This window comes from Podarcis liolepis, assembly GCF_965112155.1.
Source record: "Podarcis liolepis genome assembly, chromosome: 2".
In the NCBI taxonomy this organism is placed as follows: domain Eukaryota; kingdom Metazoa; phylum Chordata; class Lepidosauria; order Squamata; family Lacertidae; genus Podarcis; species Podarcis liolepis.
Window position 1 is genome coordinate 43333045 of NC_139555.1, and position 27791 is coordinate 43360835.

At 43.2% G+C, this 27791-nt stretch overlaps 1 protein-coding gene across 11 annotated transcripts in view; it reads right to left on the bottom strand.

The window, feature by feature from the left end:
* ADGRL1 (adhesion G protein-coupled receptor L1) overlaps nt 1–27791 on the bottom strand; it is a 138824-nt gene that overhangs the window by 35136 nt on the left and 75897 nt on the right. For 5 of the 11 annotated variants that reach the window (XM_083490768.1, XM_083490773.1, XM_083490770.1 and 2 more), the window contains exons 3-4: nt 26844–27060; nt 18089–18198 (exon numbers count right to left, since the gene is read on the bottom strand). In XM_083490768.1, coding sequence (XP_083346894.1) covers nt 18089–18198; nt 26844–27060 — 327 coding nt within the window. Of the gene's footprint in view, nt 1–3887; nt 4001–5997; nt 6016–18088; nt 18199–26843; nt 27061–27791 lie in introns of those variants that run through there. The other 6 variants (XM_083490767.1, XM_083490766.1, XR_014522865.1 and 3 more) reach the window with 4 other exon arrangements.

Sequence of the window (27791 nt, forward strand, 5' to 3'; positions counted from 1 at the left end):
AAAAAGCATTTAGTGGTGGAAGGAGCAGGTGGGGTGGGGTGAGGAGAGCAGCATCATAGCAGAGAATTCACCTTGTCTATTACAGAACAGTGTCACTGAGCGGCCATAGAGGAGCCATAGGAGCCATCACACTAAATCCAGGCTGTGGGCTTTAAAAGGCTGCACAGTGTGCTTGTTAACCACGCCTCATGATATAGAGGCCAGTAAATTGGGTTTGCTGTCATAGTACAAGGGCCAGCGGGGTGGGGTGGAACCTGATCCCAAGCAACCCAGTTTCTGCTGGGGGCTGGCTTACTGCTACTGCATGTGGGATCAAATATACTGCGCACCAAAGTGTCAGCAGGGTTTTACTTGGGCCTTGTATCAACTCCAGAATGTCTGGGATATTCTGTGAATGCAGAAGTGAATTCTCTGCTCTGGCTTTACTAAATAACGCACAGTTGCTATGATGTGCCACATGACTCTGGACACAGCTTGCACTGAAGCTTATTGGGGATGGGCATAATTTAGAGACTGCTCCCTTGGGCTGGGATCAGTACCATCAAACCCTGTCACAACACACCTGGAAGTGGATGAGGTGTGCCAAGGGTTCCAAAATTAATGGCAAATCAGAAGAACGGGAATTGTTTGGCACCAGCCATGGGGGAGGAGAACAGCACTTTTTGCAATGCCAAGCCCCCACGGAGCATTTATTAATAACCCCCCCTGCTCTCCCAGATCCAGACAGAACCTTTATGCTGCCATACCAGTACAAGTGGCCAGAGATGTGTTTCTCATCCACTTTTGCTTAAGTGAAGGGAGAGGACAAGGCAAACTTGGGTCTCATGACCCTGGCACAATCTACACTACAGTTAAGCAAGCTTAAGTCCCATAGAAACCAGTGGGATTTATGTGGGCTTAAGTGTATGCTAGATTGCTCCCATTGTTTCCAATGGTCACAGTCCTTGGGTAACCTCAGAGGGAGAAAGCAGGGCTGAGTCAGCAACCTGAGGAGTTCACTCTTATTCACAGTGTTTTGGTCTCCATGGAGATGGCATGTTGCATCCTTCTTAGCAATAATAAACGACTGATTTATTATCATTGTTGGAAAATTCTACATTCTAACTTTCGTGGTGATGGGGGAGTACTGGCACATGGAAGGGATAAGAGATGATTCACAGAGATGGACAATTGTTGGTCTGGAAGCCAGGAGTTCTTTGCTTCCAAACACCTTCTAACTAATGGACATTATTTGTCCTCTTGAGAGCTAGAGGCAGAACGCAGGAATCCTGGCTCAGAGAGACAGAAGTCCTTTGAGGCTTGCATCACACATTGCAATTTTAGTGGTGCAGCTTACAGATCCAAACTGAGTATCTGATCAAACCCTAACCTTTGAAAAGCTTGGAGGTCTTTTTGGTTTTTTTGTCCTCATATGTTCCACTATGGGGCTGTAATGCAAGGAGCTGCCTAGCCTTCCCTCCTTTAACTTGTTTTAAAGAATGCATGGATGAAATAGGCCAAGGAGGACGGGTTGTAAATTACCTGTCTTTCCCCCCTTAATTAGGAAGAAAGAGAGCTTATCAATCCTAGTATACTAGGTGTGCAGAGATCATCTATTTAGTCCCCTTGCATAAAACAGTACGGCTATCTGATATGGTCTGTGGTGCAGAGGGATGTAAAGTGATGGATGGGTTCACTAGTGAATGACAGCGAGTCAGGGGGAAGGGGAGCTGCCTAGCCTAAATGTTAATGACAAGGTCTGTTAAAGATCCCTGTAGTGTTTTCTGGTGTGACTCATCAGACAAGAACAGCTTAATGTGGAGCAGTTGGATTTTGTAGTGCTGCAAGGTGTCCCTTGTGTTAGCTATTTATCTCTGTCTAGTCTGTAGTTCTCAAACTTTGTCATAGTGAGTCTCTTTCAAGTCAAAATAAAAAGCGTTCAAGACTCACTAAGTGGCCGCCTCAAAGGTTTTATTTTTATTGGCACCGGTCTCAAGCCGTAGCTCTTAAGACTGTGCCAGTGTCACTTCACAGTGGCTGGATGCACATGTCACCTTCATGTTTGTGACACCTGTATCCTCCCTCACACACAACACCCCCCCCCCCCCGTTTCTGCACCTTTCCAAAGGCCACATTCCACAAGCCAATAACAGGGCAAAATTGTTGGCTTTTGTGGGACTTGAGGCCAGAAGATGGTCTACGGCTGGAGTGAAATACAGTACTGTTAAACAAACTGCCCATGGGTGCGAAGGAACCTCCAGATCAATGCTGGGAAAAGAGAGGATTTGACCAAGTTGGTCAAAGTGGCTGGGCTGCTAACTTTATCACTCTCTTATCATGACCCCTCATTTATTTTCCTTCAGAAAGGAAGGTCATTTCTTTTCCTTACTGGAAAGAGGAAGTGTTTGAATCCCCAGGTCAGTAGAGCTCCCCTCCCTATTTCCCGGGGGATCAAAGCTGCCACATGGCCAGGGACCCATCTTATATCATGCCCATACCCATCCAATTCTCCCTGCAAATTGATGGTCATGCTTCAGGGAAACAGCTGGGAACTGAAAAAATCATCATCATCAAGCCAGGGTGTGGAGCCTGAACCTGTGAGCTCCGGCAGTCATGGTTTGTCAGTAAAAAAATAACAAAAAATTGTCCAGTAGCACCTTAGAGACCAACTAAGTTTGTTCTGGGTATAAGCTGGGTATCTGAAGAACTGTGCATGCACACGAAAGCTTATACCCAGAACAAACTTAGTTGGTCTCTAAGGTGCCACTGGACAATTTTTTAATTTTTATTTATTTATTTCGACTGCGTCAGACCAACATGGCTACCTACCTGAATCTAGAATCATGGCTTGTCAGCTTATTCTTTCATTTCCTAAAGCCCTCTATGGTTCTTTCTATCTAGTCTCACAGGCTTCTCTATCTATAGATATCCACCTGAGTGGAAAATACAGGGGATGCAACCACCATCCCAGTAACCTAGATGTAGCTCACCTAAATACTGTGCCATGAACTGCAGAGTTTTCTCATTTCTCTCTCAAGGTCAAGCTGTCTATTGCTTTGGTTGGGAAGGAGCAGCATTAGAGTGAATAGGCTGTCTGGAGCCACTCTCTGATTAGCTTCCTCAAAGTGTACTCTTAGGACCAGTTAAGGACAGCAGTGGCTTGGCAAGAGAGAGGAAGTCTCCAGAATGGAAACAGCAATGTTTGACATAATTCAGTGCATGTGCCCAGAGGCTGCATGTAGAGTTGCCAAAGGGTGAAGGTCTAGTCAGTGGACACCCAGGATGTGCTCGTGGAGATGGAGCCACATTTCTATTTCTGTAGATGCTTTCAGGAGCATGTGAACTTTGCTTTAAATGGTACTATCTACCAGACTGCTGAAGCACTCAAGGTGGCTAGTGTTGTCTTATGGATTTGTATGTGTGTAGATGACATTTGTTTGCTCCTGAATGTGTGTTAAATGCACCTGTGTTTGTGCTATCAAGTGCATGTGTTTAATCATATATCACTATCTTTTTCTGAATGTAGAGCTATCAATATGGCTGTGTTCATGTGGACTTTTCTATGCATTACTTTCGGTTCCTTGGGTGACTGTTACTGCTGTGTGATTAGTGTGTCTCTATGGTTTACATTGCACAAATACACCTCTGTGCTATTTTTATGTACATGCCACCCTCTCTTGCCTACGTATGATGAGCTGAGGACACAGATAGGCAGCTGGATGGGAGCAAAATCCAAGAGATTTCAGATTTCTAATTCTGCCTAACGCCTGCCTGCTCTGAACACCTTGCCTGACAATGTCGCTACAAAGCAGCTTCATGGAGTCTCACAGGTTCGGCTCAGCCCAGCTTCCCATCTGGGTTGGTGGGGTGGGATGGATGACTCCTGGCAGCGGGGAGGAGAAACACACCATTAAAGAATGAAGCGCTGGCGAGGGGGGGACAGCACAAAGCGTTAACTGGTTCCGATCCCTCATGGATGGGGCAGTGTCGACTCAGCCTTCTAAGTCGGGATGGGGGCAACTGTGCTCTGGGGTTGGGGGAGAAGATGTCAGAAACAGAGAAGGAAACAATCAGTAAAAATCCACATCCAAAACCATGGAAACCTGTGGAAAAGAAAAGTATAAGTATATGCCTCCATCCCCAATCTTGGGAAAAAATTCCAAACCAATGCAGGGGGGAAAAAATCAACAGCGCTTTTAGAACAAACTAAACAGAGAGAAAGAGAGAGAGAGCGAAAGAAAGAAAAAGAGAGAGACATGGGTTGGGTGGAATCAAGCCTGGCTTTTGAGTTTTACTACTTTGAAATTAATTAATTTGCTCGATTCCTAGCGCTAACCTGACAGCTTGTCCCTTGTTAAGACAGGCTCATTGCAGTTGTGAGTCCTGGTACTTACATTAGGTATATAACCTCCAGATCTAGCCAAGACATTCAAATTAAAAATACATTGACTGACCCCCACTTCTTTCATGCACCACCCCCATCTTCCCCCAATAACAGACAGATAGTCAATGATCATGACTGCAGCTTTCTTTATAAAAAAAACCAAAACAGGCAGAAAAGGGGGAAAAGATCCACAAATAAAATCACCCAGGATTGATCAGGAATTTAAAAAGAAAAGAAAGAAAAAGAAACAGTAAGCAAGAAAATTAAAAATTCCCACATCAAAGTGGTTAGTATATTGGTATAATTAATGTATATGTATTCTAGAAAATGTTATTTTCTATGGGTTTATCTGATTCTCACATTATCATGATAGTAGAGCAGAGAAAAAGAGTTAAGAAAAGAGAAATAGGCCCTTCAAGACATGTCAGAACATTACTTGGAGGTTGGGTGTGTGTGGAATGACTCAATTGAAAAAATAGCTGGGGGATTCTCTCCAAAGAACTGCCTAAGTTTAGGGTAAAATTCCCACTAAAAGATGGATCACAAGTGGAATAACTGATGCTCAGTTTTATCCACACATTTGTTTCACTTTGATTTTCAGACAGTAGTAGATAACAAAGCTACCCTGGTTAAAAGTGGCACCACTCAGCATGTACAACTGAATGTTCCTCACATAAAAGTGAGTCCACAAACAATAATGTATTAAATATGGTGAGAGGCTCAAAAGAGGACCCCTGCTCTACTCAATAACTGAGAAAAAAGGTGTTTTGTTCTGTGCCTTACATCCTGATCCTGAACACATAGCTTTGGGAGTGGCGGGGGAGGGGAGCCCCACTGATTGCAGTGTATAGGATCTAAGATGTACATTTCCACTGCAATCTTACAGGCTGCTTAAAGCCAGAATGGTGCCTTGATAAAAATTAAAACAAAGTTCTAAGTATGTAACAATCTCGAAAAATGTGGAGGAAGGCCTGGAAGTATCATTTGAAAGTGCCCAAAATAAAAATTTAAAATAAAAACACACCCTCCCCGTTGTTCTTCTGTACTGTGGCACATTTTTATATGTAAATCCCATAAAATTTCAAGCATTTATTTTTAAAAAATCAGGAATTGGGATTAGAAAAAAAAGAAAAAGAAAAAGAAAGAGAGAAGTTGTGGTTGAGGTAGGCCAAGGTACCCAGTTGGTTGCCATGGAAACACGAAGAAAGGAGCAGAGAGAATCAGTTGAATGATAAAAGACGCAGAGAACGGGTTGGAAAAAGTGTATTTCCCCTGAAGGAAGCAAAACCAGAGAGAGGACCCAGACATTAATGGTGCTTCCACTCCACATGTGAGCGAGGAGAAATGGAAAAGGTTTGGAAGGGCAGTTGTTAGATGGGTTACTTTATATCCTTTATTTGCTGAGTGCTGTTTAGTTATTGGAAGCTTTGTTTCTGGACAGGGAGGGGGATGCCAATTGGAATTAGTGAGACCAGAGAGAGAAGAGGTGGGGAAACCAAGGGGAGGGGAGGTGGGAGGTTAGGAGGAGGAGGATTGAGGAGAAAAGGTAAAGGAAGGTCACATTAAATATGGCCACAGAGAAAAAAACAAGGTGCTGGGTTAGGGGTGGGGTCAGTGGTAATGTTGTTGTTTACCTTTCTGTTCCACTTCTACTTTATGCATCGGAAGGGAGAGAAGAAAAATATATTGGAAAAAAAAGGTGCAAGAAGGAAAAAAAAGAGAAAAGAGATTAAATTGCTTTTGTTTCTCCCCGCACCCTAAAGAAACCATTTTTTCTTTCTTTCTTAAACTGTAAATTTCCCCTCCCCTCCCCCCACCAGCCCAACAAACACCAGCCCCTCCCGCTTTGGAATCATTTCAAGGCAGAGAGCGTGTTGGGTTTGGTGGTGGTAGTTGTACTTTTTCATTTCTTTTTGCGTCTGATCGGTTTGAGGTTTACAGTTTTTGGAGGGTTTTTTGTTGTTGTTTTTTTAATTTTGTGCTGGCGACATTGCCCTTCAGAAGAAAAGTCAGAAATCAAAACCAACCAGAAAGGACGACAAAGGAACAAAACACAAAAGGGGGTTGGTTGCTGGCTCAAAGCATTTTGGCAGGGAGGAAGGTGGGGTTGGGGGAAAGGTAGGATCAGGGAGAGCAAGCAGAAAAGGGAGAAAGGAAAAGAGCAAGAGTTTGAAAAGAAAAATATCCCAGAATACCTTTTTTTCCCCTAAGAAAGGCTTGACCTATCATGACCATAAATGCATTGCCTATCCCGTTTACTCCCACATCAATCAGCCTATTTATCTATCTGTAAATCCTCCCATGTTTCTATTCCTTTGCTCCAACTCATAATTACTGTGTACTATATTCATAAATACACATATCCTTATCTCACTACCTTCTTTTACCCTAGCAGTTACGTAACTTGCAGCTGTTGATGTCAATGCTGATGTATAAGGTGCTGCCTTAAACAGAGCCAGTCCAACACTGACTAGCAGCAGCTCTGCAGGGCCACTTAAGGGAAAAAAGTCAATTCGAGTGCTAAAAACTAGGGACTTCAAGGACTGGACCCCTAGAACTTTATGAATACAGAACAAATCATGAACTCTGACCCCACTGCTATTACATGCAGATTATATCCCCAATTAGATAGCTTTTCAAATCACATCGTCTTCTTCAAAAATAAAATATGCCACTATTTAAGACACTGGAAGTAGTCCTTCGCATTGCTCTCTCTGGGTGTGTCCAGTTATTTATATTGAACAAAATGAGTGTCTTTTCCTTTACTATGCCACTAGTCCTGATCCAAAACCAGTATCTTTACAACTATACAAATACCATGAAGAGAAGCAGAGTGGGAGTCAATTTTTCCTGTTTCTTACAGCAATTTCCCCTACATCCCATTCAAATCCCAAATAGTGAAATCAACTAGACTAGGCATAGGCAAACTTGGCCCTCCAGATGTTTTGAAACTACAATTCCCATCATCCCTGACCACTGGTCCTGTTAGCTAGGGATGATGGGAGTTGTAGTCCCAAAACATCTGTAGGGCCGAGCTTGCCTATGCCTGAACTAGACCATGTTGCAAAGTTTTTGGTCTAGTCAATTTTACCCCTAAAGAATATTGCCCTTTTATTCCTTTTTAACCATAGTCATCTTTTTAACCATTAGTCATCTTTTTTCATTATTATTATTATTATTACTTATTGTTGTGGGTGTTGTTATGGTTATCTTTACTATTTTAGGATACATTTTAAAGTGCTTTCAAAACCTGCAAAGCTGGTTTGACTAGGGACCGTGGTGAAGCACAAAAACTGACGTATACAGCTCTGCAACACTGTCTACAAGTTTTTTAACAGTTAAAATCTGTACATCGCCAGGGAATGGGAAGGTGTTGGGAGTGATCATGTTGATGACCCAAGTCTTCCAACCATTCCACAGTGAAGCAATGCTCTATCCATTGGCAAATCCCCCAGAGCTATAAAAAATCAATCAGGATCCACCAACCTCTGAGGACATATGGTCCCTCATTATTGCAGACGGGAATACTTGCTGCAAGACGAAACTTCACTAGATAGTGGCTGGATCATGGCAATGGGATAATATCCACTCCACTTCCAGACAATCTCCCTCCCAATTTGGAGGAAAGGGTATGTCCTGCTGTGTGTTAGACTTATGACTATTGGAGACAGTCCCATGGTTGCCATGAAGACCACAAAATCCTGAGCTAGACCCAAGGCATCCTCAGCATGGATGTTATAGGAATTTCCTGGACATAGTCAGGATTTGCCCTTCAAAAATGGCATCTGGGCAGAATTTTCGGAAACCTGTTAAAATGTCAGGGAAAACCCAGTCCAGATTTCCACTTGTTGAAATATGGCAATCCTAATGTTGAAGTCACCAATGACCACATTGGCCAGCCCAGTCAGGGAGGCTCCTGGGCAGCAGGGGAGTCGCAAAATAACACCATCCCTGGTCTGTCTCTTTGGCCCAGCACCAAATTCAGGTCTCTCACAGTTCTGCTCCAAAGAAGAGGGGGGTTTTGGTAATGGAGAATAAACTGCTGAACCACAGCAACCCTCCCATCTCATCACTCCAGTCTAGCTTGGTACTGCACAATTTTGTTGATAAAATTGGAGCAGGCATTCTCCTTCATTATCCATTATAGAGTCCAGGATACCAGTTGTCTCAAGGAGCCCAAGATAGAAGGCAGACTCTACTTTCCTCCACAGACTCTACTTTTCCTCCACAAATTTCCTCAACAAATTGCACTTCTAAGCCTGTATCTTGCTGCAGGGGTAGCCAATACTGTGTCTTCTAGATGCTGTTGAACAACTCTCCTCAGTCCCAGTCAGCATGGCCAATGGTCAGGGATGATGGGAGCTGTAGTCCAACAAATATCTGAAGAGCACCACACTGGCTACATTATTGGAATTCTAGTGGAATTTAGAGAAGCAAAAATAAAATATTCCAGGCAGCTCTTAGGAACTTTCCAGGGATCAGACATGATCAGGATTTACGTCATATATGTGACTGGAAGGATCAGGATGCTTTCTATGAGCAAAAATCAAGCTTTGGTGGGACTAGACAGAGCTACTAGAACCGGCCAAAAGTGGTAGAGACTGAGGGATCGACTGATTGATAATTTAAACAGAAGCTCTGCTGATCCCAGTAACTTTGAATGTTCTTCCAGAGTCCTCCACATTGTGTCATGGTAATACTATATGAACAAAATTTGGCAGAGGCACAAAAAAGGAGATGTTAGAAACAACATGCCTCCACTCTCTGCAGCAATTGTTACAACACAAACACAAAATAAGAAGCAAAATGAAGGATGTGAAAGCATACTGTTCCCAAACCTGTGCAGCTGCAGGCACAACAATCACACTAACCACCAGTGATCTATCGGTTGCCAACACACAACTGGCTCATACTGCAATCCAGATTGTATGGAACAGCTGTGCATTGTTGTGTAGAACGGGTAACATGGGTTTGCTCCAGTAAGCTAGCCTGAGAAGGGGTATAAAAGTATGTCAGATGTAAATATGGCTTTAGAAGATTACAGAAATTCATGGAGGATAAATAAATGGCTATTGGCCATCATAACTAAAATAAATCTTCAGGTTCAGTGGTGGTGAGCCACCAAGTACAAATTGCCAGGCAAAGAGCTGTTGCCTTCAAGCCCTTATGGGCATTCTGGTAGCATCTGGCCTAAGTAGAAAACACTTTAGGATGGTAGACTAAATGGAACATTGGTCTGGCCTGGACTTAACTAACCTGGCATACTAGCAGAAAGCAGCAGAAGAGATTCTGCTAGTGCATTGAGGCTTCCCTCCTCTCCTGTTTGATATTTTATTGTATTTTTAATATTTGATTGGAAGCCGCCCAGAGTGGCTGGGGAAGCCCAGCCAGATTGGCAGGGTATAAATAATTTTTTGAATTATTATTATTATTATTATTATTATTATTATTATTATTATTATTATCCCTCCACGCTTTCCCCCAATCTGGGGGGTCAGGAGAACCCTCAGAGCACCACATGGGGGGAGGAGAGGGGGGAATAATTTCATCTGGCAAGCATAAGCGCTTGCACTGATGGATGGTCAGAAAAGCACAGTGTTGAATTCCTCCCTATATTCCTTCAGGTCTCTGCTTATGCTCTTATGTAAGAAGATTATAGTGGAGCTCCTGCTGATTTGGTGTTAACAATAGTAGTACAAGTGGGCAGGATTGCTGGAGGCTGATTTAGAAGAGAATCATAGAATCCTAGTTGAAATTTTCCTCAGAATTCATGAAAAAAGCAAACTTTGATAAGATCAGAAAAATTGGCACAGCCCCGGAAGGAAATGGAATGATTGTCCAGTGCACAAAAGAGCATTCCAATAAATTCCTTGTACATTAACACAAATTTTACTGTGTGCATACAGTCCACCAACCAGTCACCAGAGGTAAGCAAAGTAATCAACATCCTTACTATTATTTTGCTATTGATAATTTCCTGTTATGGTTCATTGATGAGTCCATCTTAGAACACTGAAGAAAACTCAGGATTTTATATGTGGTGTTTTATATTGGAAACTTCAGGGAACACTGCATGGCCCCAGATGACTGGAAAAGAGATATAAAGAGGATATACTATTTGACTCTCATGGTATCCTCAAACTCTGCCTCCCATATCCTCTTTTGAGGGTGTTGTGTGTATTCATTATGAAGAGTTAACTTCATCCTCCATTTGCAGGGAAGCAGAGGATTTCTCACACTCAGGGTTACCATTAAATGATACCCAGCAGCTAAGAAATAAAATGTATTCTTTAAAACCCTTAAAATGTTTTAAACAAATTTGTGATTTGAGGATTTTATTCAGTTTCTGAAGGACTTTGTGACTTTGGTGACATCTTAACATTAAAATGAACCCAGACAGATTATTTTTCTTGTCCGGGTCAGTGAGGCCCTGGAAAGTTAGAAAAGGAGTTGATGCCAGGAGTCAGAATAAACATACAAGTGATACCAGATTTGTGCTGACTTGTACATAATTTGGACTGAGTAAAGGAATGAAAAATTAAATAGGCAAGCCGTTTTGTGTCTCAGAAGACCAGAACTTCATTTCATGATTTACCAGAATGTCACCATATAACCATCATTTATGAGCATATGTGGACTCGAGCTCTCCATGTATGTAAAGGAGATAATGGCTCTGGATTGCTTTAGGGGGTATGTATAAAAATGAATCTCTATAAGACTATGATTTATTGAGAAACTGAAGCAAGCAGGGTCATGGATGCCAGACAGGCTTTTTTCTGGACTAATTTGAAAACAGATTGTCCATGTCAGGCCTGTATAACACAAGGGCCTAGGAAATGAGTGGGAAATAAAAGAAAGGCCTGTTTAAAAAGAAAGGAATCCACTCCACTTCAGTTGATGTTTGGCTAGGTTTGCGGTCTCTTAAATCACCTAAGAGAAAATAGGTTTCAGAATCCTAACCTTCTTTAACTGGATGTCCCAGTTAAAGAATGGGGCCTGACCCACCATGCAAACCTAGGATAAGGATGAAACAAACTATGTACAAATTTAATCCAAGCAAAAAGGGGGGGAAGGGGGGCCATTCTACTGCATTTTAAAGTATTCTTCCCCCAAATGAATGAACAACTCTGGAATTAGCTACATATGAAGCACACAAATTCATACAAATGAACAAACAGACCAGTCTCCTGTGTGCACGAGAGGCTCTCTTCATTTAGAATTGGGGGGAAACTGAGGTCCACATATGCATCTTGTCTTATGTGAGTTGCAAAATCAGTGACGATGCCCCAGTTAGTTTGCTGGCCCTGTCAGCAAGAGAATTTTCAAGCTAGCTGGGCCCAGAGGCTGCTCTGTGAGAGCCACTTCTCAGCAGGCCATACGCCACCCTGGCTCCCTAGTTGGAAGCGTAGTCAGCAGAGGAGATGGAGGAGAAAGAGTGGGGAGGAAAAGGGAAAAGAGGGACCACATCCACAAAAGATGACGAATGTAGTCAAGGAAACAGGGCCACAGCAACGTGGGCAGGAACAGCTAGGGCCTCCAATTATGCCAACACTGAAGGTGGGCAGAGGAAAAAATACTGAAGTTTGAATAAATGTTTATCATATAAACAAAGACAAAAAGTCTTTAAATAGAGTCTAGTGTTCACTGAGTGCCAAATTGTTGCCCATATATGTTTATGTAGCCACTTTGTAACACTCCCAAGGAAAGAGACTCTATATCTTCCTTTTGAAATTTATTCCAACACTTAGCTGCTCTACTGCCCTCCTTAGAACCATTCATTTCTGGCCTACCCTCACTGGCAGTTGCAACTGCTATTTGACATATTGAATTTAAATATTTGAAGACCGTTAAGAATGTTCCATTTAATCTTTTCTTCTTGCGGCTGCTATATGCAGCTCCTTCGCACTTCCTTATAACTCCACTCTTTATTATTCTCCTTGGATGCTGAACAGCTTCTCGTTTTTTTCTCATCTTCCTTTCAAAGTAGCACCCAAAATGGAACACAGATTTCTTGCCGTAGCCTAATCAGTGCCAAACTATACTATGCCTCAGTATGGTTTTGCAGCACTAATGACTTGCTGTTTCCCCCTGGCTGTGCCCAGCGATGTCTATGGGCATCTCTATCTACACCTCTGTATTTAAATCAATTTCAAGCCTGTTCAAACTTCATGGCTTCCAACCAAGAAATCTTCAGAAATGCAGCTCTCCAAAATGATGGGGCGCTTCTAACAAGGCATTCTCTGCAACCTTATAAAATGATGACATTTCACAAAGTCGCTGTGAGAGAAGTCATGATGATTAAAACTGTTTAAGAATCTGATCTCAAACTAGTTTGCACTGGGCTAGACAGCAGCCAACAGTATCCCCCTCTGACAGCTATATGAAAGGTTTTGCACTTTTGTATTGTTTTGAAGACCTGCAAAACCTGCCTGACTGGTGGCACAAGAAATAAGTGCACAACAGAGGAAGCAATAACTGTCTCAAACCACCCTGCCAAAGTCAGTGGTGGACAGTACTGATTGGCATAATTTCACCAAGGCTTCTCCCCCTACCCCTCAGGGATGTTTTGCAATTAAAAACCAAAGCAAACCAAACACATACATGTGCTCATGGTACTTTTTTAAAAAGTGGGCAATCTGACTAACGCATGACAAGAGGGTCAGGATACACTATTTGGCTTGATAGATAGAATATATGTCTCTTATGCAAACTGAAAAATGAGGAGGAACCTAAGCTCGCCTCAAGGATAAAGAACCTCCTATGACTTCTCTTTAAAAATTATATATTAGCTTCACCCTAAAAATGATCTGTCTTGTTTCCAACCTCGTAGTGTATAAGTGCTGACAGTGTGGGCCTTTTCTAAATCTGTACAATCTAAATCTGCACAGCATGGATACAGTTAGTAAGATCTATTTAGGCTGCAGTCAGGCTTGGGGGACTGGCTAAGACTTGGCCCCCAAATATCTGTTTGGATCTTGGAGTTTCCATTCAAGCACCTACACTCAGATTCATCAAGTGTCTGGTCTGCCTATGTCCCCACTACTTTGCCTGATTTCCAGAGGTGTTTGCCTGGCAAAGCCCATTAAACTCCACTCACTCTTAGAAGAGAATCCAGGCACTAAAAGCAACCATTTCCCAGTGTGAGTGGTGATACCCCTGGTAACCAGAACAACCCTGGCCTAAGAAAAAGCAAAGAGAGCAAGCAGCAGAAAACAGAGTGAAAGAAGAGAAGGGAAAGCTGGGGAAAGGAGCTGGCAGAAGAGAGGGGAGAGGGAGGTTGCGTTTTGAAAAATAGTGACACAATAATAACAATTCACTTTAAAAAATCCAAAACCAAAAATCAGACACATTAAATGAATTGTTTTGTTTTTCCACATGTCAGATTGGACCCTGAAGAAGGAAGATCAGTGTCTGGTTAGAGTGGAGGCAGCTGCAAAGGAAGGAAGCAAAAGGGTCTGGCAACAGAGGCCCCTCCCACCTCTGTCATCCCTCTGTGATCCACCCCTCTCCCCATGGGTCTCCAGCTTCCTGTGCTTTCCCCTTCCATCACCTGCTCCAGCCCTGACCCCCAAGGACAACAGCACTGGATCAAACCACTCTCCTGCTTAAAGAAGCATGGAAGGGCAGCCAACAGGGAGCAGCAGAAACACAGAGGCAGAGTGAGGTATGACTGTAGCAAGAGCTGAGTTCAGGTTCTGCTACATATCCAGCACAAACCATTGTGGATGAAATGCCCAGCCATGATACTTTTCAATGAAAGAGGTCCAACCATGGTTATGACGACTGCCACCCTGGTTCAGCATTAAAGCAGGATACATCCAGGATGGGTGATGCTTTCTCCTATCTGATGTGAGTTGGGAACATGTCTGTGCTAATTAAAGGTGAGAACTACTGAAAACTCCTCCTCAGTTCAGCCATTGCCAATTTGAGAATGGGCTAACTGTTTCCTGCTTCTGGCTCCATTTCACCTGCATACTGAAACCCAGGAGTCCTGACTCGAGGAGCAGGGAGAGCATTGGATGTAACTAAGACTGATGTCAAATATTTACCAGTGTTGAGGAAATAATGTATTTCTTAATGTGTGGTAAAGCTAGAAAGAAGGTTTCTGTCTCTTCTGGAGAAGAAAGAAGCTATGCAAATAAGCTGGAAAGAGAATGTAGCCTTAGTAGATTTGAATCAAAAGGATATAGGAGCACACTGTGGGCTTAACTATCCTATCACACTGACAGAAAAGCATTCTTATCTCAGCTATGCATATAATGAATAGTGAAAATGATCCTGGATTTTAAGTGAAGACATAATGGCTTTGCTCAGACATTTGTCCACAGTTTCATGGTTTACAAAGCTGCACACAAGCACTGTGAATGTGTCCTCCTTCTTCACTGTGGACAAGCACTTCTCCATCCTGGCTTATTAGCCTAGCTGTTTACTGAACATTAAACCAGAGTTCCCTGTATTGGACATAACCAGGAATTACGGCTTAATGGAAGCCAGGATTCCCACACCAAAGCCATTACTTGAAGAGACAAGGGTAGGGTAGGAGTGAGTGACCATAGCACCCATCCATAGATTCACAAACTATGGCTTATGAAACCATGGGTGAATGGCAGGATGTGACCAATGAAAGTTCTTATGAGTCTGGGAAAAAGGGTTTACATGTATGACTGTATATATATGAACAAATATAGCTGGTTATGTTAATACAGAGTATGCAAGCAAGCACAAACTCTGCTTACATATCTGGCAATGTATACAAATGTCCTCCCGGCTTGGATCCAGAGACGTCTTGTTGAGAACAGAAAAGGAATTTCTGCTTGTGCAAGGCAGCCCTGTTAAATTCTTCTAATTTCCCCATCTACAACAATACTCCATCATGTACCCTTCCAGAAGGTCCCTCAGTCCTCAGGAGAAGCTTTCCAAGAGATGAAGGGGGGGGGGCGAGAGAGTGCCAAGAAAGCCACATTGCATGAGCAGTGTTTTGTTCACCTATGTTTGACTGCAACCATATATATGTGCATGTGAGTAATATATGTACATGCACACATACATCCACACATGTATATATAACTGTGTGAGAGAGGAAGAGAGACAATGCGCAGGTGCAGGAGGATGCTCACCTGCAAAACTAGTCAAACATGCAGACATGGAAGTCCATAGCTTTTCACATGGTTCTGGGGATCAGCATGTGCATGTGGATGTCTATGGGAACGTAAGAATGAGCTTGCCAATGTGCTGATATGCAACCTGTACTGAGAGAGGCACCCTCAGTGTCAACAGCTCTGCCATAGTCAGTTACACTTCCTGGCCATTTGCCCTAATAGCTGATCCCAACATCCTCCATGCCATCCCTGCCCCCCCCTCCCCCCAGACACTTTCACGATGCAGGTGATATCCTGGTCAGCCTTTTAGTGCCCTTTGCTTGTTTGGGGTATCCCCAGTGCTGTTAAACTGTGAGGGGTCAGGACTGGTTGCACCCTGAGATGAGTGTTGATTTGTTTCGAAGCCACCTGGTAGCTAGAAGGAAAAGGGGCAGGAATGAAGGTTAAAAGGTTAAGAGGCCACGCCTGCCCTGCTCTGCTCCACTTCGTCTGTGAGGAGAAACCAAAGGGGCATTAGCGGAGAGGGGAAAGGGACACACCCTGTGAGGCTGACCCACCCACATGGACCCTAGACCCAGCGGAGAGTGTGCAAGACACCAAAGGCAAGGAACAAACCTCCCAAACACTCCAAGCAACACAAGAGAAGGAAAGGAGGAGGGCATATGAGCTGCTGACCCAGGGAGGAGAGACACCACAAGCCTAGCCCTTCAGTAGATTGCATTTAGGCTTGCCAGATCAAAATGCTATTGCTAAGGGGTGCCATCAATAAGGAGAAATGGATTTCAGTTATGATTTGTGCGGCTGTTTGGAAATGGGGAGTAATCTTTTCGAATAAAGACTGTAATTGTAAATAACAGACACCTTTGCAACCCCCCTAACATGGCAATTTGCTAACATACGAAACCAGATTAGGGAGTGGCAGCCATAGCACCAGGCTTGTTCCATCAACAGGAATGAAGCAGATTGGCTCCAGGAGATAAAGGCCCTTCACCACGTTAACAATTTTCCTGCTACTTGTACTCTGTAGTGACCAACTCCCTAGTTTCATCTCAGAAGCGAGAAAAATCAAATTCAGTGCTGCACTCAGTTTATGAACAGAAGACTTGAACAAACAAAATTCACATATTGTTTTGAGAAAAATAATAGCATATCAACTGCTTTCTTCGGAGAGGTTTTCTTAGGATTGTCCCCCACCACATGCCATTTTCCTTCTTTCCAAGGAATAATGCTGGTGCTAAACTCCATTTCAGGTGCCTTGGTGCAGATGGGTTTGTGCTTAAAAACATGGGAATTGTGGCACAAGCACATTCAGAACACACATGCCCACACTAAAAAAACATGCACACACTGAAGGACAGAGCCATCTATATCCCTGTGCTCATGAATTCATCCATACCATGTGAGCATTCATAAAGATACTTCTATAACAGAGGTGTATACACACACACACACACACACACACACACACACACACACAATCATACCAGTCTACATACAAGACCTACCCACAAACATTCAAAACATGAATTGTTGCCCTAGCCCCGTAATAATAGCCACAGCTTTTAGAATGCTGTGCTTTTTGCTTTTGGAAGAGATATCAACTCTGCTACCAACTGCCTGATGCAAAGGCTCACAGAACCACCCCGAAGCACATTTCAGGACACTGAAACATGCATGTGTACACACACACACACATGAGTTTGTGCATATGCACTGCACACAAGCATGAAGATGGTCATACATCTGAGTGTGCATACAAATACACTGTGCCATTCATATGGGTATACAGACCATATATGCACAGACGCAATGCATATATATCCACGACATGTTAAATACTAATATACATGTCTATTGTCCACATTTGATGCACCGAGTAGGTACATATACTAAGGATGAGCCAAAGGCTATAGAATCACACATATCCTCATCAATCACAAACAAGCAAACACACAGTGCACACAAATAGCATGTATTTCAAGCACCGACACCTTGCATACACCATCATGTTGGGGGTTCAAACACACAGTGATCGTATCTCTCCTGAGGGTCTGTGCTACTGTGGAGGATTTGTATTGCTCAAAATTTCAAGGGTTTTGGTTGTTGTTGAGGAGAGATGCTGAAATAGTCCTATTACTGGTGCAGCTACCCTGGCTAAAATCAGCATCAGGTGCTGAAATGGAGGAAGCTTATGGATGGTCCAGCTTGTGCCTTTTTGGGGTCCTCTTTCCTTAGGGCTCAGGTACAGAAAGAAAAGAAAGAGAAACTAAGGCAATGATCAGCCAAACATGGTGAGTTAGAATTACAAACCAGGAATCATTCTGCCCAATTATCAAGGCCCAAACCACTTGAATTAATTCTTTTCTCAGAACCCTGGCATTTTAGTCCACTTCTACTCTAGCCATTGGAAACCCCTCTCCAGCACAAGAGACAAAAACGTCAGGGTTCTCTGTTAGTTCCCGGTCTAGCTGGTGTCTCCGCTAAGTGCATCCTATTCCCATGTCTGGGTGTGTATTAGGGGGCCAGTCTGTGGAGTCTCTCTCCTTCCTGGGTCAGGTGGGAATCTTATTTGGAGCAATAACTGAAATAAGATGAAGCATCAGAGTTCAATGAGAAATGGACTCACTGTAGGGGACACAGTCATACTGGACCTCCAGGTACTTGTAGGTGCCAGGGCAAGGGTCTGGAAAAGCATCTGAGCCAGCCACTACGACACACTGTGTCCGATTATTGCACCTGAAAGAGAAGAAAGAAGGGCAGGTTGTTAAGCTACTGACACAAACTGAAGTTCTAAAGGAAACCACGAGGTGGCACTGATTGATACTTAGTACTGTATTGCAAATACTTCCTAAAAGCTTTGAAAAACTGCTGCACCACAATTTTGTTTGGGGTGCAGATTATAATCTCAGGTATGAAGCTGATGCAAGCAGTGAGCAGGCACAACTACTAGTCGGATAATCCAAATACACTGACAGGAAGCCCTTTACTAACCCCATTCCAGGATTTGTCCGCAGAAGACTTGCTGGATGTCAGACACAGCTCTGTGCCTGTGTTAGCTCTGGTTATGGGGCCAGAGACTGTCACCAACATTTGATTGTTGTGATACTGTATTATATTACAGTATCAGTATATATCAGTATCTTTATATTTTTTATTACAGTATATTGTATTATTTTTTATAGTACTCTTTTAACCTAGGGACTTTTAACCCGACAGACTTATTTATGTGCAATCATGGCTCCTCAAATTCAAACTAAACTCACAACCTGCAGTTTTCGTGCATGTCCATAACCTTATGAGTGTCTGCAGACGCCAATGTGAGTGTGAACCATATTCCTCTGTTTGTCCAAAGGCGACATCAAATACATTTTTGTGCAAGCGCCCAAGGTGACAACTCCCGTATAATCACTGAGGATTTACAGACCTTCAGACCTGGATGCGGTCTTGCAGCAGTGAGATGTGGTTCTGCCACTCCCTCCCCTGGCACCAGGTAATGGTGCCCAGTAACACCCCATCCTGGAAGAAAACTTGCACTTGCCCACCACTGTGAGTCAATCCTTGGGTGTGTGGCGGGGAGGGGGGGCAGATAATATTATAACCTGGCCCCTGCATAATCAGAAATCCCTATGTGGTGGTTATTTTTATGTTCTCTTAGAATACTGACCCAGATCACAACTGGCAGATTAATCAGACAGTCCTCTCAACAGCCAGTTGCAGAATTGTTAGCCTCTCACCCTTGCTTAGGTCCAGAGGTAGAGCTAAGAAGCACTGCCCCCCATTTCCCACTTCGTTAGCTCCTGCCACCTGCTCTCCCTTGAAAGGCTGATGCAACAGGCAAGGGAGGTTGGAAGGGGGACTCCCAGGGGCTGTCGGCTGCCAAAGCAACTGGAGCCGGTATCAACTCAGGCCCCTGGGGCAGGACAGCCACCACCTGCTTCACTGAAGCGGAGTTTGTCAGCAAAGTGGGATGGATGAGAGTTGAGGTGCTGGCGCTACCAGCTCTGTAGAGCCCCACCCAATAGCTAGTCACTTTCTCAGATGGTGCTGTGCAGAATGCCCATCCACTGCATGGCTTATCTTTGAGCTATGCGCTCAAAGAAAGTTGTGGCTGCTGTGCTCCTTGCCGCGTCCCCCTGCTGCTGTGCTGTGAACTAAACTATGGTTATCTGAGCCCGGGCTCAGGGCTTGTCTCACTCCAGACAAACCAGGAGCTGCAACCAAGGCTTGCTCTTGAATTTGTGGCAGGTGCTCGTGTCCATTCAGCACACTAAGCCAAACCATAACTTTGCTCACAGTAGCAAGAGGACTGGGAGAGGAGCCATAGTTTGGCTTAGTATTATGCGCAGACACCACCCATTATGTTTTGGATCCTTATATTTATTATTATTCATTTGCTATAATGCAAGCAACTTTGGGTACAATCTGGTAAGAAAAACAAAAACAAATGAACACATGCTGTTGACAGGAAAGGAGAAGCAGGCGCTATTTGTTGGGCAGGCAGGGAGACTGAGGTTTGGGGAGTTAAGAGAGCCCTAAAGTACAGTGGCTGAAGGATGAGGGAGACAAAGCAGGCAGTGGGCAGACGAGCAAGAATGGGAGAGAAACAGGTCAGGGGAGGCACACACAGAGACTAATGCAGGTAAGAGGCAGAGGAGATACAAAGGGAAAGGAAACGAACAAAGGAGAAAGCTGCACCCAGGATTTAGAGACAGGCAAAACATCATGCTGTTGGCAGGTTAAAAAATGAAAGGGAGGGAACACTGGAGACTAGGAAACTGTCAGGCAGGAAAGGCTAAAAAGCTCAGGAGTGGGAGGTTTCATATATTGATCTGAACAAAACAGGTCCTATCTTGAAGTCTTATCCAAGCTACATTTGTTCAGTGTTTGTCTAGCAGCACCTTTGACATCTACCTAACCTTCTTTTTTTGGCATTTACCTACTGTGCATCCAGCACCTTCATTAAAATATATAGTACCTTTGGCACCACTTAAAGGTTTCTGAAATCTTAAGCAGTAATATAAATACTTTGGGTTCATCTTTTGGCTCACAGAATGTTGCGCCCATGAAACAGAAGACTATGAGTCCTCAAAAACAGCTGTCTAAACACCAGTATTACATGGGGAACAGTGAACAAAAAACAAATGTATTGTAAGCATGGGTTGTGCATACGGACAGTGTCCGGCATGAATGGCCATTATCACTCCTCAACTAACCCAATGTGATAGAATTTGAGGTAAGATTAGAGGAATGAAGCTAACCATATCAAACCAATCCCAACTGGGAATTTTCACTTCTACTGCACTGCAAGGAGTGTATTCTCCTTAGCACTGGAAATGGCAGAAAAATTGCCTATCAACTTAGTATGGCTCAGCTTCTGAAGAGAGAGAAAGAAAAATAATTGCAGCATAAGATGAACATGTTTATTATGTTTGGAGGCATCATGACTATAAAATAAGTCATTTTGCCAAACCTGCACTGGATCAAAGTTTATGCTAACCTGCCTGAGCTGTCCTTGTTACCTGTTCTATAACTCTTCCTTCAAACTCTTAGCGGGCTTCATGGCAAATATCACATCCAAAAACCTAGAGACTTGGCTAATTGTGCTAAAAAGATTTTAGCACACTCTTTGGACACACTCTTTTCTGCCACTTTCTCAACTGTTTAATCCATATATCAATTACCGTATTTACTCGAGTCTAATGTGCCATTGAATCTAATGCACACCTCAATTTTCAGAACCTTGAAACAAACAAAAAAAGTATTTGCTGGTGAATGTAAATGTTCCATCAAATCTAACGTGCACCTCAATTTTTGCAACGTAATTTGGCCAAGAAAGGTGAGCATTAGATTCAAGAAAATATGGTAGTTCAATATCAACACAGAAACCTCAAAACGCTAGTAATTTAGGAACATGGCATCTACCAGATCAAATCTTCATTGTGTTAAAACATAATGGGTTTTTTTTAACCTTTTATTGTATAATTGTGCATTTAAGTGTGCAAAGGCTTAAACCTGCTTAGAAGTCACACCCTCTGACCTGAAAGACCTTCCTACAAAAGTTCATCTAGTATGGACTGTACTACTTGTGACAGCACCCCTTGGACTGTGCCATTTCAGAATGCAGAGAGAGGAAAGGGGATGAGGAACAGCAAGTTTGGCTGTTTCCCCGTAACAAAAATTCCACACATGGAGAAGGATGGCACACCAAGGAAAAGAATTCCAGGCCAGGCTTTTGCCTTATGCATTTATTTTCTATGTGAAAGGGTTTTAAAAAATAATAATGCTGGAGCATTCAAGCATGTAATTGCCAACCCACAATTTGAAGTGGTACAGGCTAGGAAGAAACATATCATACGGTAATTCTGAACAATTAGTTTGGTTTTGAATCTTAGCTGCATGGTCCCTGGTTGTGGTTGCTCCATAATTAGGGAAAGCAAAAAGGGACATATTCAAATATTTTTTCTTATTACTCCACTTGTTCCAAGGCACTGAAAGGAATTTATAGGACTAAGCCAGGCCTGGACAACTATTAGCCTGTCAAAGAAAACATGACTCCCCAGTCATACATGACAACCTACCAGGGAGGCTCATTAAATATCCTGCTTTTGCTGCTTTCCTGGGAACAAAAGCTATAGGACTGACATACAAGCACCTTGTAGACCACAACAAATGGGCGGTTTATCTTGACACAAACTCTTGATATAAATTCTTAAGAAGAGCCCTGCTGGATCAGAGTAATAGTCCATCTAATCCAACATCTTGTTTCCTAGAGTGGCCAACTAGATGTCACTGGGTAGCTTACAAGCAGAACACAAGGACAACAGGTTGCTTTGGGGCTTCCCGGAGGTATCTTGTTGGCCACAGCGGGGAACAGTGCTGGTCTGGATGGAACAGCTGTCTGATCCATCAGGCATCGCTTGAGGGCCTTGTTTCAGTCAGGGGTTAAAATGCCCTGGGTTCAGGTCTGTACCACCTATGTACCCCCCCCCCACCTATGAGGCCTCCCCCCACCCCAGTTTACAACTCATTTGTTGACTTCAACTGGTCTCCTCTGTGGTGTAAATGGATTGTAGATGGGTGTTTAGGCAGCAGATATAGCTGCTTAGCAGCAGAAACTCTGCTTGTATAATTAGTAGATAATATTTGGTAACAGAAATGAAAATCCAAACAGCATGTAAATGCCTTGCTAATGGTATTGGTAACAAATTAAACATTGAATATTGTTTAAAACATTAGTGAGTTTTGCTGCTAAGGGCAATTAGATTTAGCTTGCATTTAAAAAATCTGCTAGCAATCCTCAAAGCTCTCGGGGATTCTTGATTGCCCACTGCTGCTGCTGTTGAAGAAACTCACCAATGGATTTTGATAGAAGCACAAAAAAGGAGAAATAACTTAGCGAGCAGCCAGTCACTAGCAAAAGTGAGTAGGAGTAAAGGAAGCCACTCACCAGCCTACAGGGTCTCTGCCAATCTAGAAAGGTGAAGAGTTGTGTGAAAATAGGTGAGATGGGATTTTTTGGAGTGGGATGTTCAAGAGGCCACAGCTGCTTAAGTCAAATAATGTATGTGTGTGAAAGAGAGGCAGATGTTTCTGTGTAAGGCATGCAGGTAAAAATCAATCAAGATACTGCACCAGAACTGGTGATTAATGTGGGGATAACGAATCAAGTATTCTTTATTCTTCATTCTTCTTCATTCCAAAACCATGAAGACTACCCCAGTGTTTACTTTCTAAATACAGAGGTGCCAGGCATCAAGCTGCCTGAAAGCTGGGACCATATTCCCAAATGTGTAGAGAGCACATGCTCAGAGTCACTGTTTCCCATGTTATAATGACTATATTTGCTCCACGGCTGAGCCCTGGCTCCAAAAACATGTTTTCTGGAACTGAACCCTAATGAAATATGGCTTAGATTAAGCCATGAAAAACCCTTTTTGGAGGAAACCCTATGTATTAATTGACTGATTTGCAGACCAATTTACCACATGCCCAGATTGTCTAGACACAATTCTGTGCAAAATGTTACACTAAGTGAGTGGCAAACCTGTGCGCATGATCAGTCACAACTTGTTAATTCAAAGCAGGCTAAGCAAAATAAAAACCTTCTCGGTAGTGGCGCCCACCCTGTGGAACGCCCTCCCATCAGATGTCAAGGAAATAAACAACTATCTGACTTTTAGAAGACATCTGAAGGCAGCCCTGTTTAGGGAAGTTTTTAATGTTCAACATTTTATTGTGCTTTTAATTTTCTGTTGGGAGCCGCCCAGAGTGGCTGGGGAAACCCAGCCAGATGGGCAGGGTGTGTGTGTGTGTGTGTGTGTGTTTGTGTGTGTGTGTGTGTGTGTGTGTATTACATGCCACTATGAAGCAAGCCCCCTAAAAACATTGTATGAATCAGTACCTGAGGAATGTAGTGTGCTTTCACTAGCTCTAGTCTTTGGTTTTTGGCAAATGTCCCCAGCAAGCTTTTACAAGAGGGGAGGGAAAAATGAATAGATTCCATATCATGTCATTGTAGAATTATGTGTGTTTATTGCAACTTCTAACCCCACCCCCTTCAAAGGTAACAATCTGGTTTATATCACACCCTATTCTCTGTTATTCTTCTGTTTTACATACAGTGGTACCTCGGGTTAGGTACTTAATTCGTTCCGGAGGTCCGTTCTTAACCTGAAACTGTTCTTAACCCGAAGCACCACTTTAGCTAATGGGGCCTCCTGCTGCTGCCACCACGCCGCCGGAGCATGATTTCTGTTCTCATCCTGAAGCAAAGTTCTTAACCTGAGGTAATATTTCTGGGTCAGGTCTGTAACCTGAAGCGTATGTAACCTGAAGCATATGTAACCCGAGGTACCACTGTACTTACCAAGGCTCTACATGCACATTTCACATGGAGTTTATCTGCTCCTGCACTTAGGCTGCAATCCCAGAGGGTCCGACAAGAGCACAACATCCACACTGCTTCCCCAATTTTTGGAGGGTTTCTATGGGTGGCCCACCAGAACTCCTAAACTGCATCCTAAATTCTTGGCTTAGAAAGCACTTTGGTGAGATGAAGGTGATAGACTATATAGGACTGGCAGAAATGACTGGCAGAATCCGAGACCAGGGAAAAGAGACGGCGGAAAAAGACTGGAAGAAATTTAAGAACTATCTTAAGAAACATTGTAAAATTAATGAATGTTAGAATGATGTGGTTTTAGAAATTAAGTGGATTACAGCTGTAAGGATTAAGTTAAAAGAAAAGAAAGGTTAAAAATTAGATAAAATTAAGGGTGAGGATTTGCTGAATTAAAATCTGAAATTGGAATACAGAAAGGGGAGGTATGAGGAGGTCGGAGAAGTAAGTTATAAGAAAATAAGGGTTTGAAATTATACTTGTTTTTTGTTTGTGTTTGTTTGTATTATTGTGTTTGTCTATATAATTTGTGAAACTTTAATAAATATATTTTTTAAAAAAATAGAAAGCACTTTGGTGGACTGGTGCAAGGAGCTGTTTTAAGGGACATGCATGTTTCTTTTGCATGCGCACTGGTAACAGTTTCCCTTAAGCAGGACCAACACATAAGCTACAAATGGCTTCCTACTCAAAACGAGAAGCTAAGAATCGTATCAAATGAAGGATGCACCTGTTGCTGCCCTAACGGACGCAGCATCCATATTTAGCAAAAATGCTCCACATGCAAGGTTTTTTAAAAACAACAACAACAACAACATGAGGACTTCAGTAAAACTGTAAAAGAAATGAAAAATAAAAGAGCAGATTCTCAGTGTTCCACAGCAAATGAGTCTACACTTACATACTTTGCAACCAGTTCCAAACCACCCTTTGTTTCTGTGGAGGCAAAATGAATGACAAATGCAGCCCAATTCGTTTCTCACTTGTCTCATGACAAGTTGCCAGCCTTGCATTTCAGCTGCATTAAACAGTCATGGAATGCACTGCAAACAGTGGCACCTCCTCACTGGGGTGTCACAGCGGTAGAGTGCCTGAAAAACTGCCTGTAGATGCACTTAATTGTATTCTAAGTGCTTGAGTAACATTATTTACTATATCCTACTAACTAACAATAAATGAAATCATTTTTTAAATGGCTAGTGACAGTACTGCTATTAGAACTTTAAATAATTCAGGTAACCAATCCTGCTCAGCAGGGAAGTCAAATTCGCAGGAGCGCATGACGCACTAAGCAAAAGTGAGGGATGAATCCTATGGGTGGGACGGACTACCAAGGAACCAAGCCTGCCTTCTTTCAAGGTGACTTTAGCACAAAGTAACAACAACAACCCAACCTTTCCTGGGTGGTGCTTATTCAGCAAATGTATTTTTGCTGGGTTGGTTGAAGTGAAAGTATGATTCATGTTAAATCTCAGGTATTATACTGCTTAACCAAAAGATTCTGGGGTAAGGGTTTCAACACTATTTCTTTCAAGTTTGGAAAAAACTTCGCCTTTTGAATTCCTGTCTGTACCACAGCAGTAGATGGCCTGGAGACCAGCAAAATATGGCAACTCAGTTAGGTAAATGGTGCCTCTGTTTTAGTAGTATTTGGTAAGGGATAGAGAGAGATTTTCTAGACTCAGGGATGACCGCTGTGAAAAGGTTTGAAGAATACTCAGTCTAAGCTTCTCAGTTCTGTGTGACATAACATTAAGCTCAGGCTGTGACATGACTGTTATATTGAGAAATACATTCCCTATGCATTCCAGTGCAAATCATTAGATGGAAAGACTCCCCTGGAAATCAGTGTGGTTTGCACACACTAAGAAAAACTTCAGAATACGCTCATCCAATGGAGCAGAGCTGCTGGCATTACCCGCCTGACAGCAACATGGATGCTGCTTGCTGGGAGGGATGAGGCAGCAGTGAGGCCAGGGCTGCATGGGCATACTAGCAGAGTGAATGCCGCCAATGCACCCACATGGCCCTGATATGGCTGCTGTCTTATCCCTCCCCCCTGCGGTAAAGGGGAGGCCACTGCTGTGGCCCTGCCCCACTAGGCAAGCTGCTTCTGGAAGTCTCAAGGGAGTTGCTGATGAGGAACGAACGAACCAGACAGTAGACTGCTGGATGGTAATCTGGGCCAGATGCAGACTGGGACAGCTAGCAATTAATTGTTGTTGTTCTTATTACTATTATTGTTTTATTGTTACAGGCCTTTATAGCCTGCCCTCCCTCTGTTCAATCCGAAATAGCAGCTCAAAGGACGACATAATGGGTTAAGAAACTTACTGGAGCTCAGTGGCCACAACCCCATATTTTAAAAAACCCAAGAGTGACTTTGGAGGAACACAACAGGCCTGGGAGCAATTTGAAGGTGAAGGAAGTTAGGGAAGGGAAATGCCTCCTCAACCCCCCACTGAAATACAGAGTCTCTTACCTTTGGGACATGATTTTGAAGGCATCTGGAAGATAGCACTGGACATTCTCCATCTGGAAGGGATCAGCATCACAGATCTTGTCATCCGTACGCCCATAGTTGGCATTTTCCACCATGATAACATCACTGCCTGGGCAACGCAGCTCAATGGGGTAGCCCTCACATGCCAGTTCCCGCCGAACCAGACCAAAGGGTAAGCCAGCACGGCTTAGACCTGCTGAGATAGGAGATGAGAGGGTCAGGGCTACAGGCTTATTATGCCACTCGATCAAGCAATTCCAGTTTATCTCCTGATGGACTACTGCAGTTTCCTACCAATCCTTAGGTATGCACAGCACACACTATGAGACTAAAGCATGGAAAGCAGGACTCCAGGGTTGTTTTTCCAACTCTGCAGTCTTGTACAAAGAGAACCTAGTAAATCAGGATTTCTTATTTTTCTGTTGCATTTTCAACACATGCTGCAAGACCTATAACATGTTAATCTACTTCCAAGTCTCTGTTTTCCATGTCAATCTTTGGAGAACAACAGCAGGGGTTCTGGGTTCCCTTCTACTTCCACTGTGGCATGTCTGGTGTATGTTTTGTATGTGGAAGGGTGCTTGTCCAGACACTACCCAAGAAGAGGAGAGAGAGAGAGAGAGAGAGAGAGAGAGAGAGAGAGAGATCTGCCCCCCCCCCATTTGCTGCATATTCAGAGTAAGCTCTACAGACTTAGGCAGATGTGCCTTTAAAAACCCAGACATGTTTTTCATAAAGCTCTTGGCTCCCTGCACCACCCGTGACCCACTTTAGAGACAGCAGCTGAGGAAAGGGTCTGGGAAATGTGCTGAGAAAAATTCTTTGCAATCCTTTTGAATCCTGCAAGGTTTTGCGAGACTGGAGAGGTGGGGATGGGAAGTAAACAAGGGGGGGGGGGGACCAACTGAGATCTGAACATGGATATTA